At 42.4% G+C, this 18,477-nt stretch overlaps 1 protein-coding gene across 1 annotated transcript in view; it reads right to left on the reverse strand.

Moving 5' to 3' along the window:
- The window catches only part of LOC137433192 (pappalysin-2-like), a 279,514-nt gene that overhangs the window by 36,890 nt on the left and 224,147 nt on the right, over positions 1 to 18,477 (reverse strand). The window contains exon 13 of the mRNA XM_078783998.1: positions 17,137 to 17,275. Within this exon, the coding sequence (XP_078640124.1) occupies positions 17,137 to 17,275 (139 nt within the window). The remainder of the gene's footprint in view (positions 1 to 17,136; positions 17,276 to 18,477) is intronic.

Here is an 18,477-nt window from a genome sequence, read left to right on the forward strand (position 1 = left end):
CATCAGAGATCAAGTCAGAAATAATATGCAACAACTGATTTTTGGGTAATATCCAATGAGGTAACTTCCATTGGAGGTCCCCAGTTATTTTAGGTATACGTCTATAGTACAACCATTGAGGTTGAAAGGGGCGCTTCATCCGGCAGCAAAGGAAAGCCACTTCCTGACAATCATCTTAGGGATAACGCACAATAAGCTTCTGCAGACTTTATATAATATAGGAGAGAGGCCTTCCAAAAGAGAGGAGTTGAGATTTTATAGGACGAATTAACTATGCAGTCTTTCGAGGTTAGGACACAATCTGGAAAAAAGAGAGGCAGGTAAGAAAGAAACAGAGGAGGCCTGCTCCCCATGGTAAGTTTTTATCACAATAAACCTTTAAGATGATCACACGACACATGGGAGGCATTTTCTTCTTTTCTTATTCCATTTTCTTATTCTCTCTTTTACAAAAATCACATTAATCCAAAACAAGAAAATATTGTCATGCTTCTGACGACCTTTCATGCAATAGCAATGCTCCCAATGTATCAACTCTTCAAGACAAGTTGATCAATGCTGTACCTTTCCAAAATTTTGTAATCAACGATTAAAAGAGAGACAGGTGCCAAGTCGTAATGCGCTGCGGATCTCCTTTTTTCAATAAGAGCATCAGCACTGCTCTGTGGCAGCGGAAAGGAAGCTCAGCGTATTCTATACTTTCCTCCAACACTGCAAGCAGAAATGGACCTACAATAGACGAGAAAATCTAATAGAACTCCACTGGGAGACTATTCAGACCTGGTCTTGCTCCAGTCGCCAGAGTCAGAAATGATTGTTCGAGTCCATCCAAAGACAAACGAGTTGCAAGCTTCACCTTTTGCTCGCCGCTTAGCTTGGGCAGCTCGGATGTAAAATACTCCATTGCACAACCCGTATATCTTCAGTGGCAAAATGGCTTGGCAAAGTGTTCAAAGATAACCGCCTTATATACACTCATACCGACACCTGGCTGTCTCAAGATGCCACATCTGCTTTTGTGGTGCTGGTTCCTTTTCCGGACAATAAAAAAAACTTTGAAAGATGATGCATCTAATTTGTATATTTGATCCATTCTGAGCTGAATCAAAGAACGCATCCGGCATTATAATTACAATATTGTTATGTGGAAAGGGTGGGAACGGGGATCCTTCGCTAGACTGTGGTAAGTGTAGTATGGTCCATGTGCTTCGAGTAGGTTAGATTGCCATGTAACAGGGACCTGTCAGAGTAAGTCGTATGTTACACATGACGCTGAGGAGGCAGCGTATGTAAATTATAGACAGGTTAGACGTTAATTTTGTGGGAGTGAACACCATGTTTGTATGCGGGACAAGATGAAGATTTCCCATGAGAGAGGCACATGTGTCACATGTGCAAAAGGCGATTACGATCTGTCTGGCCAGTGTGTGTCAGGCATGGTGGTGCAGTGTACTCTGGGACCGGAAGTGCCAAAGTCCATTTATTTTTTATTGGGGCCGCCCTATGGGCAGGACTGCCAGGAGAGAACTCGACTCAGGAGAAAGAAGAAGAGAACTAGAGAGATCTCGCTTGGAGGATGAAGGAAGAGAACGAGAGACTTGGAGATGAGGAGGAAGAGGAGGGCTTGTGTGTCTTTGGAGAGATCAAAAAGCATCTTATAAAAGGAGCATAAACAAGTGTTTCTCTTTGGAGTTTTAGGATTGAGCCAAGCTGGGATCACCCTGTGTTTTTGGGGGGCCCTGGAGGAAGATGACAGAGGTCAGACCAAGAGGCCTCACTTGGAGGATAAAAAGTGGCCACGAGGCCTGGTGGAGGCTGATCATCAGTGGCCTTCCTCTTGATTTATCTTCATCATGCTCTGTTTGGTTTTACCTCATATTGGGGGGGCTACTAGTCACTGGCTCTCGTCTCGCATCTGGTTTCCAAAATGGATTGCGTTGAGTCCAGCGTCCACCCTGTGCATCAAAGAAAAGGGAAGTCTCGCCTGCATTATTGTCTTGTTACACAAGTGTGATCTGTGGCACCTTGTGGCTTAGGATTTGCTCTTTATTTCTCATCAGTTGTCATGTGCTTTGTAACATCTGCCATGTTGGACTTCCTGTTCATCGCTTTTTGTGAGTGCACATGCAAGAGTTATAGGAGTGTTGCACGCGTATACTGATCTCCCTAAAATAGAAAGCTTCCAGCAACTGAATGCTTGGGGGAAAGAAAGATAAACAAAGCATTGCTGGTCGCTGGAGCACTGTGCCAGAAACAGGACACACTTTTCATCACTGACAAGATAAATGAGTGCAGCGCATTTCTCTGGATGCTATAAATTTATGTTGTTGAGAATTTAATGCACCAGCTCAGATTAGCATGACAGTGCCATGACCACCCTGTTTCCGTCAGTTCATTTTCATCATTCTAACAGATCATTGGTGACCAATAAGTAAATAATGAAACTTCATGACAGTTTAAGAAAGTTAATTTTACTTTCATGAGTTTATGTTTTGTCTCCTTCAAGGAGAGATAATGGTGACGTCAGCAGATTGGATGAGGATGAGTGGATGTGGTCTTCATCTTTATTTATAGTAAAATAAGGTACAGCAAGATTACACCCCCCGCTCCCCCCCATCCCCATCCCAACCCTCACCCTCACCCTGTACAATCTCCTTTGTCCTTGTTTCATCTTCAGTATCCTGTACATCCACACCAGAGGGATATCTGTCTGATGGCATAGTGGGCAATATAAAATGAAAAATGTTCAGGACTGAACAAAAGGACATAAGAGAATGTATATGCAAAGGTGAGGTGCGACGCCATCTTGCTCCACCTTTCTTGGCCAGCAATCTTGATCCTACCTTACTCTACCTTTATTGCTGCCTCTGCTGCACACAATCGTTCACATCCAAGTGCTGCATCTGCTTTTGCTCATAAACCTCATGACAATTTTGTGCCCAAGCAGGTTGAATTTCATGATGTGCAGTTACGCTCGTACTGTCAGTGATGATGGTCACGTTAATGCATTTGCTAGACCAACCGTCAGAAATACTGAGCCTTTATTATGGCGACGCGGAAGGTGGAAGGAGGTGGAATGAGGACAACGAAGGTCTGGTCCTAGGGAGCAGTGTTTAAAGCAGAGTTTTAGTCCTGGACACATGCTTATATCTTAATTGTCTCATCATAAAGACAAAAATGAGCTTTACAATGCAAGGTTTTTGGGTATGCCTATATAATGCCTGAATATGGTGTCAGCCCTCTGACCCACCCTACCTCGACCAGGACGCACACATTTTCCATTAAGGCCAACCTCGTTAAATTCGCAAAATCCAGACGTATAATCCAACTCGACTCTTTTTCAACTTTGTGGATTCTGTTTGTGGAGACTTCCAGGATGTTCTGAAATCACAATCTTCACTCCGGGGGATTCAAGCAGACGGTGCCATCTTCCATCTTTATCCATGATATTTCCTACCCCCATTCATCCTACCTAATTCAACCCTCTTACTTGCAGGTTAGTGTCTTTCCTCCTTCCTCTCCTAAATATGTTCCCTTACAAGGAATCTCAATGCAGGAGGAGGTCATCGTGTGCATTAAGCCCGCAAAATGGTTGCCAACAAGTGGTTGTTTATCCGTGTCCTATCCTTTTTAAATGTCGAGCATCAAGCAAGGAAGCAGCACATGCCATTTTGAAAGTCTTTGGTATGACTCAACCTGGGGTCAAACCGCAGGGAGCAAACACTCTAACCGTTCTTCCTGCACAGGGTCTTTCCTCTTTTCCTCTCCATCCTTTCCCTTGCTTGCTTTGTCCAACTGTGGCTCCACTGCCCCATTGTCATATTCACTCTTCCATGAACCTGGATCGTATAAATAAAATCCCACCATAGCTTATTCAATATAAACATCTCCAGAGGGGAAGTGTGCATCCCTGAATTTAAACATTAGTCTTGGACACGTGTTTCAGACTTAAGGACTCAGCAGCAGGCCAAATCAGCTTTAAATACAGACATTGCCCCAGACAGAATTGTTATCTATTTACCAGTTGTCTGTGAAACAGATCTGCTCACAGTCATTAGCCAGACTTCATCTCAGCGTGAGCTTTGACATAGCTCTAGAGCCAGCAACTGTCTTCAATTGAAAGTCCATGTAATTCACACACACACATTGATGCCCTGCGGTAACTTGAAATCACATCACGAAAGGTCATCATTTGTACAAATGGGGTTAAACAGGTGAACTCTTGCCTTCACTCGCAGCATAAACTTTCATCACAAAGCCTCCAATCAAGGGGAAAACATGATGCTAATGACAAAAACCATGCACAAACCACGCAACATTCAGATCCCAGCAACAAACACAATCGCGGTAAAACTTGTAGGACGATCATGTGGCCAGGAAAAACGAACAGGAAAAAGGAAAAACAAGTACAGATACATTCAAAGTATACCGCCCCCATGTCAAATAAATAAATATCCTCCAACGCGACATTGCTGGGGCGCCTTTGGCAATGCAGCAATGTGCAGCCATGCAGCTCATAAAAACTGTATTGGACTGAGAGGTGTACAATAATTGATTGATTACTCCCATAATTAAAATCAATAAATAATTTTCATAAAATTTTTTCTTAATCAATTGGCTAATAGCATACCTAAACCACCAGTGCTTCATCCGACGCTGTAACTTTTTGGAAATTAATTAAATAAGCCATTAATCGAATTTTTTATTTATTGATTAATCAATAAATAATTAATCAATAAATCAAAAATAGCCTTTACAGCCAAATCACTTAGTCACTGTAGTGTTCAAATATCAGCTTCCTTGCTCAAAAGGTGCCTGAGATATTACCCAAATGAGAAAGAAAATAAATAAATGATTAATAATGAAAATAAATAAATAATAATCGTAAAATAATTAAATAATCAATCAATTGGCTAATAAAATACCTAAACAACCACCGTTTCATCCGAATCTGTAACTTAAAAAAAAAAAATTTTTTTAGTCCTTTATCGAATAATTAAATAATTAATCGATTAATTGATTAATCAATAAATCAAAAATAGCCTTTACAGCCAAATCACTTGGTCATTGGCATGTCCAAATATCAGCTTCCTCGGTCAAAAGGTGCCCCAGATATTTCCCAGAAGAGAAAGGAAATATATAAGTACTTAATTAATCGATAATAATTAAGTAACTAGTCAATTAATTGATGAATCAAAAAACAAAAAATAAATTTTTGACAAAGTACTTGCTCACTATTGTGCCAAAATTTCAGCTTTCCAGCTCAAATGATGGCTGAGATATCGTCCGGACAAACAAGAAAGAAAACAAGAAAGCAAACAAGAAAACAAACAACCAGAGTAAAACCCGAGTACTCCCTTTCAGCGTGCGTCATTTCCGAGCCCCCTTCGGTGCCCGGCAATGACGTGATGCAGCACCTGGAAATGCCATAGGAAAGGAGCTGTGTACAATAAACAAAACCACGAGGATCAAAATAGGTAAGACAATCAAGAGGAATATATAAGTAGGGAGTGGGTGTGGGTGTGTCAATCCCCTCCACCAGAAAAAGATGCAAAGATCAATGATTTACATGTACAGGTGGCGATGCTTCTTTGTTCCCATGTGGGATCACCGCAAGGACAACCCTTTGCCAAGGAAACAGACCAAACACCTGGTCCAGCTGGAAGCAGGAATGATACACACTCCTTCGCAACACTGCACCCCCCACCCCCCTGCCTTTCCAACCCGAACCAACGAGCCCACGGTCCTGGGCTTGGTAGATCTAGAGATGAAAAGTCTCCAGATTGCTGGATGCAGTGATAAACATGCAGGATACACACATCTTTCCCACGCTGTCGAGCTTTTTTCAGGCACACTGAGCTCTGCTGCTGTGAGCTCTCTGTGGGAAATCAGGACATTGGCAGGCGTATTGCCCAGACAAACCTCCACCGTAGTGTTCTGAAGAAAGCGCGCAGCATGTACAGATGCAATGTTCAGCCATGAGCCTGTGAAATGCTCGGCAATGCAGCTGGGCAGATGCTACGTAGCTTGTTCCTGGTAGGGTGTCCACTTTTTGTTGTTCACTTGAAGACAGCCCAAGATATATTAAAGAATGTCTCATTGCTTAAAAGAAGGAAATACATGAAACTTTAACACAAGAGGAGATAACTGGGCATTTCGGGCTTGTGCCTGAGCCATACCCATCACTCACAACTACTTTGGGTAGTGATAATTATATAGCTAATCCCAAAGAAGGATTTAGGTACATTATATGTACATAATGGCCTACAGTTGGAGAATCAAAGTGGAATCCTTCAGCTACCTAAATAATATTAAGATGGGATAGCCAATGGCAATGCACATCCAAAGTAATGGATGCTCCACAATGCAGCACACTTTGCTAGCACTGCATCATAATGGATTTTTGGGTTAAACCTGTACACCCTCTCCCACAGGGAGCGACAGGAAGGATCATGTTACTCTCCCCTCTGAGGTATATAGATGACAGTAGATCTAGGCTCAGGTCCGTTATTCTGTGGGGGATGTGATAACTATATAATGCCTCCATAACATCGGGTTTCCTCCCTCTCAGTTTAGTGTTAAACAGCAGTAGCGACTGATTAAAAAAGGTAATCATACGTGTTTGTGGTTTATCACATATTTTGGTACAGATTGGATAAGTAACAACCGAATGTATCGCAGTCCAAAATACACACAGACAGACGGACAGACACCAAATTGTGTATTTTAGTTTGATTAAACAAAAAACATTCCCCTCTTTAAAGAGCCCTGGCAGAGCCATGCAAATGAAAAAATAGCCTAAAATGTCACATGGCATCAATATTTGATCTTAAAGTGCTGGTAGTGAAGCCAGCATATCACTCAGGTGTAGTCCCTTTGTCCAACTGGAAGGTGATGAGGTAACGCACTGATCTTTGAGCTGTCTGCTATGGGTTCGATTTCCGACCTGTCTATGGAAGGGTGTTTTACAGGCAGGGCATTACATCGCTTATGGTGCCATCCCTAGGATGGGCGTTAAATTGGGCATTCTGTCTGCCGGCATTAGTTGTTATCTTCTGTCTTACTATATAAAGCACTTCCAACAGGACCGTTTTTGAGGTTGGAAAAAAAAAGTGAGAAAAAATAAATTCTCCAACCAACACCAACCCATCACTTGGGAATCAATCTATGAAGAGTGCCTTCAGAAAGTATTCACACCCCTTGACTTTTTCTCATTACCTCCGCCACCAAAGGTGGATGGAGGTTATGTTTTCACCCCTGTCTGTCTGTCCGTTTGTTTGTGAACAAAATATCTCAAAAAGTTGTGGACGTATTCGGACGAAATTTCGCAGAGATGTAGTGTGTGTAACGAGGACAAATAGATTCGATTTTGGTGAAGATCCGGATCCGGATCCGGATAGTATAATTTTATAAGTGATTCTTCACCATTGGGAGATAGGGCCAAACATGATACATAGCAGGATATCTCAAAACGTTATGGACATATTTGGACGAAACTTGGTGGACAGGTTGGGTGTCTTACAAGGACAAATAGATTCGATTTTGGTGAAGATCCGGATCCGGATCCGGATAGTATAATTTTATAAGTGATTCTTCACCATTGGGAGATAGGGCCAAAAATGATACATAGCAGGATATCTCAAAAAGTTGTGGACGGTTGATTTTGATTAAATGTGATTCTGTATTGTGATGTTCTGGTCTACTCTAGGATACAAAACGTAAACTGTCCACCTGGCGGAGGTATGCTCTCTACTGAGTGCCATTCTAGTTACCCTTGCCAGAGGAGATGGTATTGCATTTGAGTCTGTTTGTTACTTGCTGGAAAAGATTCCGGCTTCTGTAAAGAACTCTCCATGGGGAATAAAATATGTTAATGATGACGTCATCGGTCACGTGGTTCGGCCGCCATATTTGTCCTAAATGGCCGATAAAAAAGTAAATTCCAGCAAGTCCTCGGTCTCTAACCAATTTTCATTTGTCTGTTTGTCTGTTTGTTTGTCTGCACAGAATAAATATGATTTTCTCTGCAACCGTTGGTCCGATTGACAGAAAATTTTCAAAGGTGCACCTCTACCTGTAGCATTTTTAGTCATTGGTCACGTGGTATGGGCACCATCTTGGAAAAACCAAAAACTTTGCACCTCTATATCTCCGAAAGTGCTTCATAGAAAAAATTGATACATTGCTCATTGTAAAGAACTCTCCATGGGGAATAAAATCTGTTAATTATGATGTCATAGGTGCCTCCATTATGACGTCATAATTCAACAAGTACAAAACTTCATCCGATCAAGATGAAATTTCTTGAGCGTCATCTAGGGATAAATTGGTGGAGAAAAAAAATATTCATGACGTCATCAGTCACGGGGTTCGGCCGCCATATTTGTTTTAACACTAAAGCCTTAAAAACCACTGAAAACATGTCCTGGCGAGGGTCTGCAATCTCTGATTGCTCTTTCTAGTTTTGTTATGTTACAGCCTGAATTTAAAATAGATTAAATTTAAGTTGTTTGTCACCGATATACACAAAATACCCCAAAATGTCAATGCGGAATTTTTGTTTTAGGAATATTTACAAAATAATTAAAAACGAAAAGCTGAAATGTCTTCAGTCAATAAGTATTCAACCCCTTTTCTATGACACTCCAAATTAAGCTCAGGTGCATCCAATTTCCTTTGATCATCTTTGAGATGTCTCTACAACTTGATTGGAGTCCCACAGTTGACAGTGCATGTCATAGGAGAAACTCTACCATGAAGTCCAAGGAACTGTACGTGGAACTCCAAGATAGAATTGTGAGGAGGAATAGATCTGGGGAAGGGTATACAACAATTTCTAGAGCACTGGTACGCTTCACCAGAAGACGTGGGTTCGATTCCTGGTTTGGGCATGTAATTTTCCCACATATATCAATTTAATTTCTAGTGTGTTGAAAGTTCCCAACATCAAAGTGAGCTCCACCATTAGGAAATGGAAAGAATATAGAACTACCTAGACTCCTCCTAGAGCTGGCCGTCTGACTAAACTTAGCACCCAGGCAAGAAGAACCTTGGTCAAGGAGGTGACCAAGAACCCAATGACCACTCTGGCAGAACTACAGAGTTCCTTGGCTGAGATGGGAGATCCTGCCGGAAGAACAACAGTATCTGCAGCATTTCACAAATCTAGGCTTTATGGTCTGGGCATATAATTGCCTGGAGTTTGCAAAAAGGCACGTGAAAGACTCTGAGAACATTAAGCAAAAGATAATGTGGTCTGATGAATTGTCGAAAGACAAAAATTGAACTCTTTGGCCTGTATTCTAAGCGATACGTCTGGTGGAAACCAAGCACTGCTTGTCACCCATCTGCCGTCACCCACACCCACATCATCCCTACCGTGAAGCATGGTGGTGGCAGCATCATGCTATGGGGATGTTTTTCAACGGCAGGGACTGGGAGACTTGTAAGGATAGAGGGAACAATTAATGGAGCCAAATACAGGCAAATCCTTGAGGAATACCTGCTTCAGAGTGCAAAAGACCTTAGACTGCAGTGATGATTTACATTCCAACAGGACAATGACCCTAAGCATACAGCCAAAGCAACACTGGAATGGATTCAGAACCAGATGTGAAAGTCCTTGAGTGGCCTAGCCAAAGCCCAGACTTGAATCCCATTGAGAATCTGTGGAAAGACTTCAAGATAGCTATTCACTGACACTCCCCATCAAACTTAACACAGCTTGAGAAAATCTGCAAGGAAGAAAGTGAGAAACACCCCATATCCAGATGTGCAAAGATGATACAGACATACCTAAGAAGAATGAAAGCTGCAATCCCTGCCAAAGGTGCTTCTATGAAGTATTGAATCAGGAGGTTGAATGCTTATGTAAATTTGATATTTCTAGATTAAATTTATAATTATTTTGTAAAAATTTCTAAAACAAAAATCCACTTTGACATTATGGGGTATTATGTGTAGATCAGAAACAAAAAAAATCTCAATTTAATCCATTTTAAATTCAGGCCGTAGCACAAGAGAATGTGAAAAAAGTCAAGGGGTGTGAATACTTTCTGAAGGCACTGTATGTCAGTAAAAGTTTATAATTGAAAAAGCTGAACTTACAAGTTGGTAGAGCCGGCGTATCAACGAGAATCCACTCGCCTTGTTCACGGCAGGTACTTAAGTGAAGAAGAAGCTTTAAAATTATCACGTGACTTCAATCGTTGGTAGGGTGAATTGATCTGTTGACCAATTGAGACATCCTGTGATGATAGCAGATGACTTGGGAGAGATGTAATAGCCTTGTCCCACATCTGTGACGGATTAAATCACAATAGGTCCGTTTTGCTGAGAGATGGTGATCCAACTCTTTCCCAAATCGATTCCTTTACACCACGAGCAAACCACTTTTTTCTTTGTCTAAGATGACCAATTGACTGTTATCAAAGCTGTGACCATGCAGGTTCAAGTGCATATATACAGCAGGGTTCAAAGCCTCTTCATGAGCTGGACGACGATGTTCGTTCATACGGGCCTTAAGAGTTTACGAGTTTCTCCTATATAGGTCTCGGTGCATGATAGGTTTCCACAGTAAGTTGCGCTTCCTATCCTTCCAGACCTTCTCCTTAACATGAACCAACTGGCTGGGCAGAATTTTGTGTGGTTTATATGATGTAACAATGCCAAACTTGGAGAAGGATCTTCTCACTTTCTCAGACAGCCCAGCCACATACGGAATGGTCACATGTTTTCTTGATCCGTGTCCTGTTGTTATTCAACGGGAATGATGTTTATCTTCCTGCTTTTCACTTTCAAAAAATACCAACCAGGGTAACCACACTTACTGAGAGTGCTCCTGATGTTCTCCTTCTCACAAAATTCCCCTTCGTGTGTGGCTGGAAGAGTGTCTGCCCAACCAAAAAGAATGTGTATGACCGATAATTTATGGATCAATGGTTGGTAGGTGTGGGTTTCCTGTAAACCTCAAAATCCACCTGGCTGTCACCATTCATGTGAACCTTCCAATCAAGAAAGGCTAACTGATCATTGTTATATGGTTGTTGTGTGAACTGGATGTTCTCATCCACACTGCTCAGATAAAATTAAAGAAGCCTTGCTGTTCACACTTCTTTGTGAGTCATTTGTCATTTACATACCTCAACCACAACTTAGGTTTGGAACCACTGTAATTCTCCAGCACAACACTTTCAAACTTTTCCATGTACAAATTAGAAACAAATGGTGAGATGGGGAAACCCATAGCACAACCATGTAGTTGTCTGAAAAACTGGTCCCTGTACGTAAAATAGGTTGAGTTCAACCATAAGGACACCATATCCACAATCTGATCCACATTGAGTCAAAAGTTGGGAAGTGGGTCCAAGAAACCACTCATGACCTGGTTGGCAAACTCGTAATAATATGTATAAATGTGTGAGTATGTATATATTGTTGTGGTTTTAAGAAACCACTAAAAAGTAATGGCAACCACCATACAGGTCCCTTAGAATAGTTATTTCATAGCAGACCATTATCTTAGTCCCTTTCCCTTATTTCGGGTTATTATGTCGCTATGCGTTGGGGAAAGGAAAGATAGGTCCTCCACTCATAAGGGATAATTTACCAGGCAATGCACCAGGCTCAAAGGCACACCATGGTGTCCAGGCTCAGAAACCCACCAATCAGGGCCTGAGTCACTTCGGGGGAGCTTGTGGGGCAGAGTAACTGGCTCCACCAATAGGGAGCCAAGACACCTCCAAGATCTCGCCCATCCTCGACGAGGGTCAACAAAGGGAGATTGAACAGGTTATTGCAGACGCTGGGCCTGTCTCTCTCTGCTGGGTTCACTGAACTCGTTTTTGACTCTCTTGGGCCTGGGACATTGCGATATTGCCACTGAGCACGTGTGCTCCACTATTCGGCCTGGATTGTTCACCTAGCACGTGCCTTCATTATTGACTCTCTTGGTTTTTGGACATTGTGGACCTAACACGTGCCTGTATTGTCTCTCTCTCTGCCAGGTTCACTCACCCTTTGCACGTGTGCATCCGCTCTAGGCCACACTCTCTCACAGGCCTCTACACGTGTGATTCGACCCTCTTGGTTGCTGGACTTTGTTCCCTCTGCATATGTGCATGTTTTTCACACACTTCGGCCTGGGACATGGTTGACCTTGCCACTGAGCACGTGTGCTCCACTCTTGGGCCTGGATTGTTGATGTAGCACATGCCTGCATGACTCTCTGTCACACTGGACCTTGTGGCTGAACACATTTTATTGGCACTCCTCTTCGCTTTGGACTTTGTTCATTCAGCACGTGTTCATTGTTCTCTGCTGGCTACCGGACTCCTTCTTGGTGCACGTGTGCATGACCTCGCCTGCCCTTGTTCATGCTGGGACTACCTGCTCGTGTTCATGCTGGGATCACCATTACCTGCTCGTGCTACTCGGTGGTGGCCTTTGTGCTAACAGTAACAGCTTTCCAACGTTTGTTCGTCCCCCTCCCCTCCCCTGTGAAAGTGTGCTGGGCCCATGTGGTGTTCATTTGTAGTGATCGTAATAAGGCGTAGAATAAGCTAAGTTCCTGCTTGTGCCCGTTTTTCTTTCCTATTGAAATAATTACATTGCAAATATTTGTAAAAAAAATCAAATCGCTAAACGTTTCCTTTCTATCTGTCCGTGAATGTCTTTTCTTCCATTGGTCCGCCGTTGCTCGCGCCCAGGTTAATAATCAGCCGGAACTGAATTAGCATTACCGCGGCAGTTACCAATGGTTTTCACTCGGCCGTATAATTTGGTACGCTGGAGGGTACATACCGTATGTTTCCTGATTGAAACCGTCACATGGTACAGGTGAGCTATAGCGCGACGGTCCAATTTTGCGTTTGTAGTTGCTGGTTCGCAACCTGCCGAGGAAGGGAGGTTAACCCCCTCGTAGTAAACCCGAACCCCAGACCGTAACATATTCTGTGTTTAGGAGGCGGGATTCCTGTCCGAGCACCGTAACGATATATATATATATATATTAGCCGGGAATATGTTCCTGGGAAATGTCGTGAATTGTGGAATTGTAAAACCGCGAATGGCCGGCAATTGTTTCAACGGAAGGAGAGGGGATTGGTTCCTGAGTCTCGAAAACCGTGAATATCGAGGAACAAGCCGTGAATGGCGAGGCAAATCCCATGAATGTCAACGATAATCAGCGAATGTCGATGAAAATTACGCAAATGGCGAGAGAGATCCCGCCAAATGTCGACGATAATCAGCGAATGTCGATGTAAATCCGTGAATGTATTTGATGCATTTGTTTCAATGGGGAAAGGGGGACAGCCAATTGCACTAATAGATACTGTGGAGTGTTTTCATTCTGTGGAGTAACTTGCAGGGATGATGTGTTATGCAGCTGGTGGAATATCCCGTGTGAACGGCAGTGGGATATCACTTAAAGCTGTTCAGTGTGAATTGTGGAATAGCCCGCATAGTATGGCAGATAGGTGCAGGAATTGTGCCTTTGATGATACAAGCATGGCATTTGGCACAGAGTCAGAGTATGTCCTAAGAAAGATATTGGGCTATAGGGCCATCACAGATTTGTCCTTTTTTGAAAAATGGCCGCCATTGTTGTCACAGGACAAATCTACGATGGCCCTATAGCCAAATATCTTCCTTAGGGCATATTCTAACTGTGTGCCAATTCTCGTGCTTGTATCATCAAAGGCATAATTCTCCCAAATATTTCACCTATCTGCCATACTAGCAAAACAATGTTTACCTGTGAACGGCGGCGGAATATCACATAAAGCTGTTTACAGTGTGAATGGCGGGACATCCCGCAAAGGTCAAGAAAACTTGAAGCACAGCGCCGCTAATGTAGGATGCAAGTATGTATATATATATATATATATATATATATATATATATATATATATATATATATATATATATATATATATATATATATGTCAGTTGATGGAGTACCAGGCCTCGATAATCTTGTGCGGTTCACCCTTAACTACTTGAAGTGAATGAAGCTGCCTGGGACACCCTCTCATTGCGTTGAGTTGGGTATTCTAAGGGCTCGCTTTAAGTAGTTAATGACCCTGTGCCAAGGATAGTGGTCTGATTTCATGAGAACGTGCATTGGTGTGTGTGCAAGTATATATATCCACTACATTGCCAAAAGTATGCAGACACCCCTTATAATTAGTGGATTCGGCTGTTTCAGCCACACCCATTGCTGACAGGTATATATAATCAAGCACACAGCCATGCAATCTCCATAGACAAACATTGGCAGTAGAATGGGCCATACTGGAGAGCTCAGTGATTTTCAACGTGGCACCATCATAGGATGCCACCTTTCCAACAAGTCAGTTCATCAAATTTCTGCCCTGCCAGAGCTGCCCCTGTCAACTGTATGTGCTGTTATTGTGAAGTGGAAACGTCTAGGACCAACAACAGCTCGGCCGCAAAGTAGTAGGCCACACAAGCTCACAGAACGGGAATGGCCGAGTGCTGAAGCACGTAGCACGTAAAAATCGTCTGTACTCGGTTGCAACACTCACTACGGAGTTCCAAACTGCCTCTGGAAGCAACATCAACACAACAAATATTCATCGGGAGCTTCATGAAATGGGTTTATATGGCCGAGCAGCCGCACACAAACCTAAGATCATGTTGCGCAATGCCAAGCGTCGGCTGGAGTGGTGTAAAGCTCACCACCATTGAACTCTGGAGCAGTGGAATTGCATTCTCTGGAGTGATGAATCACGCTTCACCATCTGATAGTCCAACAGACGAATCTGGGTTTGGCGGATGCCAGGAGAACGTTACATGCCCTAATGCATAGTGCCAACTGCAAAGTTTGATGGAGGAGAAATAATGGTCTGGGGATGTTTTTCAAGGTTCAGGCTAGGCCCCTTAGTTCCAGTGAAGGGAAATCTTAACGCTTCAGCATAAAATGACATTCTAGACGATTGTGTGCTTCCAACTTTGTGGCAACAGTTTGGGGAAGGCCCTTTCCTGTTTCAGCACGACAATGCCCCCATGCACAAAGTGATGTCCATACAGAAATGGTTTGTCGAGATCGATATGGACGAACTTGACTGGCCTGGACAAAGCCCTGACCTCAACCCCATCGAACACCTTTGGGATGAATTGGAATGCCGACTGCGAGCCAGGCCTAATCATCAAACATCACTGCCCGACTTCAATAATGCTATTGTGGCTGAATGGAAGCATAATCCCCGCAGCAATGTTCCAACATCTTGTGGAAAGCCTTCCCAGAAGAGTGGAGACTGTTATAGCAGCAAAGGGGGGGGGGGGGGGGGGGGACCAACTCCATATTAATGCCCATGATTTTGGAATGAGATGTTCGATGAGCACATACGGGTGTGATGTTCGGGTGTCCACATACTTTTGGCCATATAGTGTATATATATATCAAAAAGATTGATACAACTTTGACTTCCTGCCATTTCTTTGTTTTTTGACCTTTACCGTTTTCCTTTTCAGGATTTGGTGGTGTTATCATGGTATGTGTTCCCTGGGATTTCTAGCTCCGAAGCTCAACTATGCCTTTGACAGTGGAACAGAAGACAAAAGTGGTGGCTCTGTGGTATGAGACTAAATCATATGTAGACACCCGCCGGAGGTTCTACCGGATATGCAACCTCAGAACACATGATGGACCCACAAATGATACCATTCAACGTATTGTGAAACATTTTGAGCACAAGGGTACAGTGCACCTCCAGAGCAAGGGCAACTGTGGCAGGCCAGCATCAGTAACCAAGAGCCAAGCCAATATCGATGCCATGTGGGATTCTCCAGTGCACAGTCCCAAGAAGTCCCACCGCTGGCACTCCCAGGAGCTGGGCATCAAACCAACATCAGTCTGGCGTATCCTCACGAAGGAACTGAAGCTTTTCCCATACATAATCTCTATTAGGCATAAACTGAGTCATGATGACATGAGAATGAGACTTGATATGTGCAATTGGCTCAGTGACAGGATGGAGCGGTACCCAAACTGGATCAACCTGATGTGGTTCGGTGATGAAGCCCATTTCCACTTGAACGGTGCCATCAACAACCACAACAACATTTTCTGGGGCAGAACCACCAGAGACCTACAGGAAAGTTGGACAGAACTTTGGAGTCAGGATCAATGCCTGTCTGAACACATCACACACAATGAGCAATGCACATGAGCACAATGAGGGGCACACATCGAGAACGTAAATTACAAGGATTTTGCATAAATGCCAATTTCAGACCTTGGCCTCTCACTAACTCAAGCAGTGACTTACTGTAATAGCAATCAGTGATAGAAAATACCATATCAAAAGCTTTCAAGAAATGTTTGGTTCACATTCCTGAGGTTTATGTTTCTTTGTAAATAAACGTTTGAAGTTGTATCAATCTTTTTGAAACACCCTGAAAAGATATATATAAATAAAGTGTGTATACTGTATATATATATATATAATATAATATAATATATATATATATATATATATAGTATAACGACAACAGCACACTGACCCTAGATGTGACATGACACTAAAACCCTCACGTTATGCACATGAATTATGCCGACACATCACCTCCAGATTAGATGGCGTCTGTGTGGCACTCAGGTCTTTTCAGCCTGCTCATGTATGAGGGGGAGCCAAAAGGTGTTTCACCTAAATCCTGGTTTCAGAGCCAAAAACATGATTTCTACTAGACTGGCATGCAGGGAAACATCAACATATCAACCACAGGGAAAAATGCATGACACTATCTGGAAACTAGATGAATATCCTACGTCAACCTTTACGTGATGTCAATTCCTTTATAAAGAGACCAAAGACAGTTGCGGACATTTAAATTATTTGATGTACACCAAGCTTAAATCCACACACAGTTTTCTGGATATAAGGAAGAAAGCATGCACATTATTCCAAAGCAATGGCATGCACAAAGTAATGAAGTCTTCTCTGATTGCATCTGCAGTGATCTACAGTTAACCTGAGTCAACCCACTGTGTAGATTCTTAACTCAAAATTTTACACTTGTTTGTTTGCTGGCAGGACTCAAAGGAATTTTGCTCACCATTCACATCGACTTGTGGGTAAAAAAGACTGGGGTGTAAGAGCATTTACTAACCAATCGCATAGCCATTGGGACAGTCAAAGTCCAGGATGAGTTGTGGTGTTGGAGCAGAGCAAGCCCCTTTGATACTGGGGCACATCTTGAGCCTCCCACTCCACCGTCCATTTTTCTTGCATACGATCGTTCTGTGCTTCTGCAAAGTACAAGGACTCTCAGCTGGTGTTTTATCATCAGTGTTAAAGACCACACAAAATTATTTTACTTGTTGCTTTATTGCAGGTTTTAGATCCATATTACATTGTTCACATATTTGCAATCAGGACACACATGCATTTATTTATTTACTTACCAATGTATTTACTTACATATTTTCAATCTATAATAATAAACGGCAATGTGTGTCAGTGTATCAGTCAGTGTGTCTTCTCCATAACTCCAAAACCACGAAACCTATCAGCACCAAACTTTGCATGTATACTTGGGGAAACTCCAAAGGAGTGTATGAATGAACATCAGGTGTTTGTGTAAATTAAAACACCCTTTTGAAGATAATTAAAGGCTTACCTTCATGAAAGGCTTTAACCTTGGTCAGCCCAAATTCACGTCACGTCACAGGGGTCTTTTGATTAAGCCTTGCCATGGAAACACTATCTACTCTCACGGAATAATTAAAGTATATAATCGAAATGTTATTGAGGATTTGAGGATCGGATCTCGTGTACTAAATAAGTGTCAAATCTGGAGTGAATTCTGACAATTTTAAGGAATTACCGATTCTTATAACAAAGTTTATTTATTCAAGAAAAGCATTAAACTTAACTTTTTAGATTGTTCGGACAATTATATTGAGAGAAGAAAAGATTAAGGAATGTGCAGAAAGTGTAACTTCATTGATTGCAATGAAAATAATTAACCAGTGGAATCGCTGAGCTCTCCAAGTTGCTTTTGCAAGCCATGGTGATACAGTCGACAGTGGTCCTTTTTCAGAAATTATGTACGCAGTCTCTTTTTTTCTTTTGTGTGATTTGCTTTCATCATATATGCCGATAAAATATTAATATAAATACATTATTATTTACCTAAGTGTTGTCTACTGTTCGCGATAAAGGCTCCTTCGTTCACTGCTTTTATTTCTGAGTGTGTGGTGTATATGGAGCCTTGCATCTCTGAAAACGCCATAACACTTAAAAAGAAGAAGACGATTAAGAAGATCCTTCCTTCTCCATATTCAGTGAAGCGATGGATGGAATTTGCGAATGATAGGTGGTATTTTGAGAGAGACTTGCGATGCGGACCCATAATGTTCACACATGTCGGATTAACAATAGTGCCTGAGGAGCACAGGCTGGGGGCCCTTCATCTTAGGAAAGTTAACTTCGGAAAGTTAACTCCTAC

This window comes from Myxine glutinosa, chromosome 8, assembly GCF_964187855.1.
Source record: "Myxine glutinosa chromosome 8, kmMyxGlut1.1, whole genome shotgun sequence".
Lineage (NCBI taxonomy): Eukaryota > Metazoa > Chordata > Myxini > Myxiniformes > Myxinidae > Myxine > Myxine glutinosa.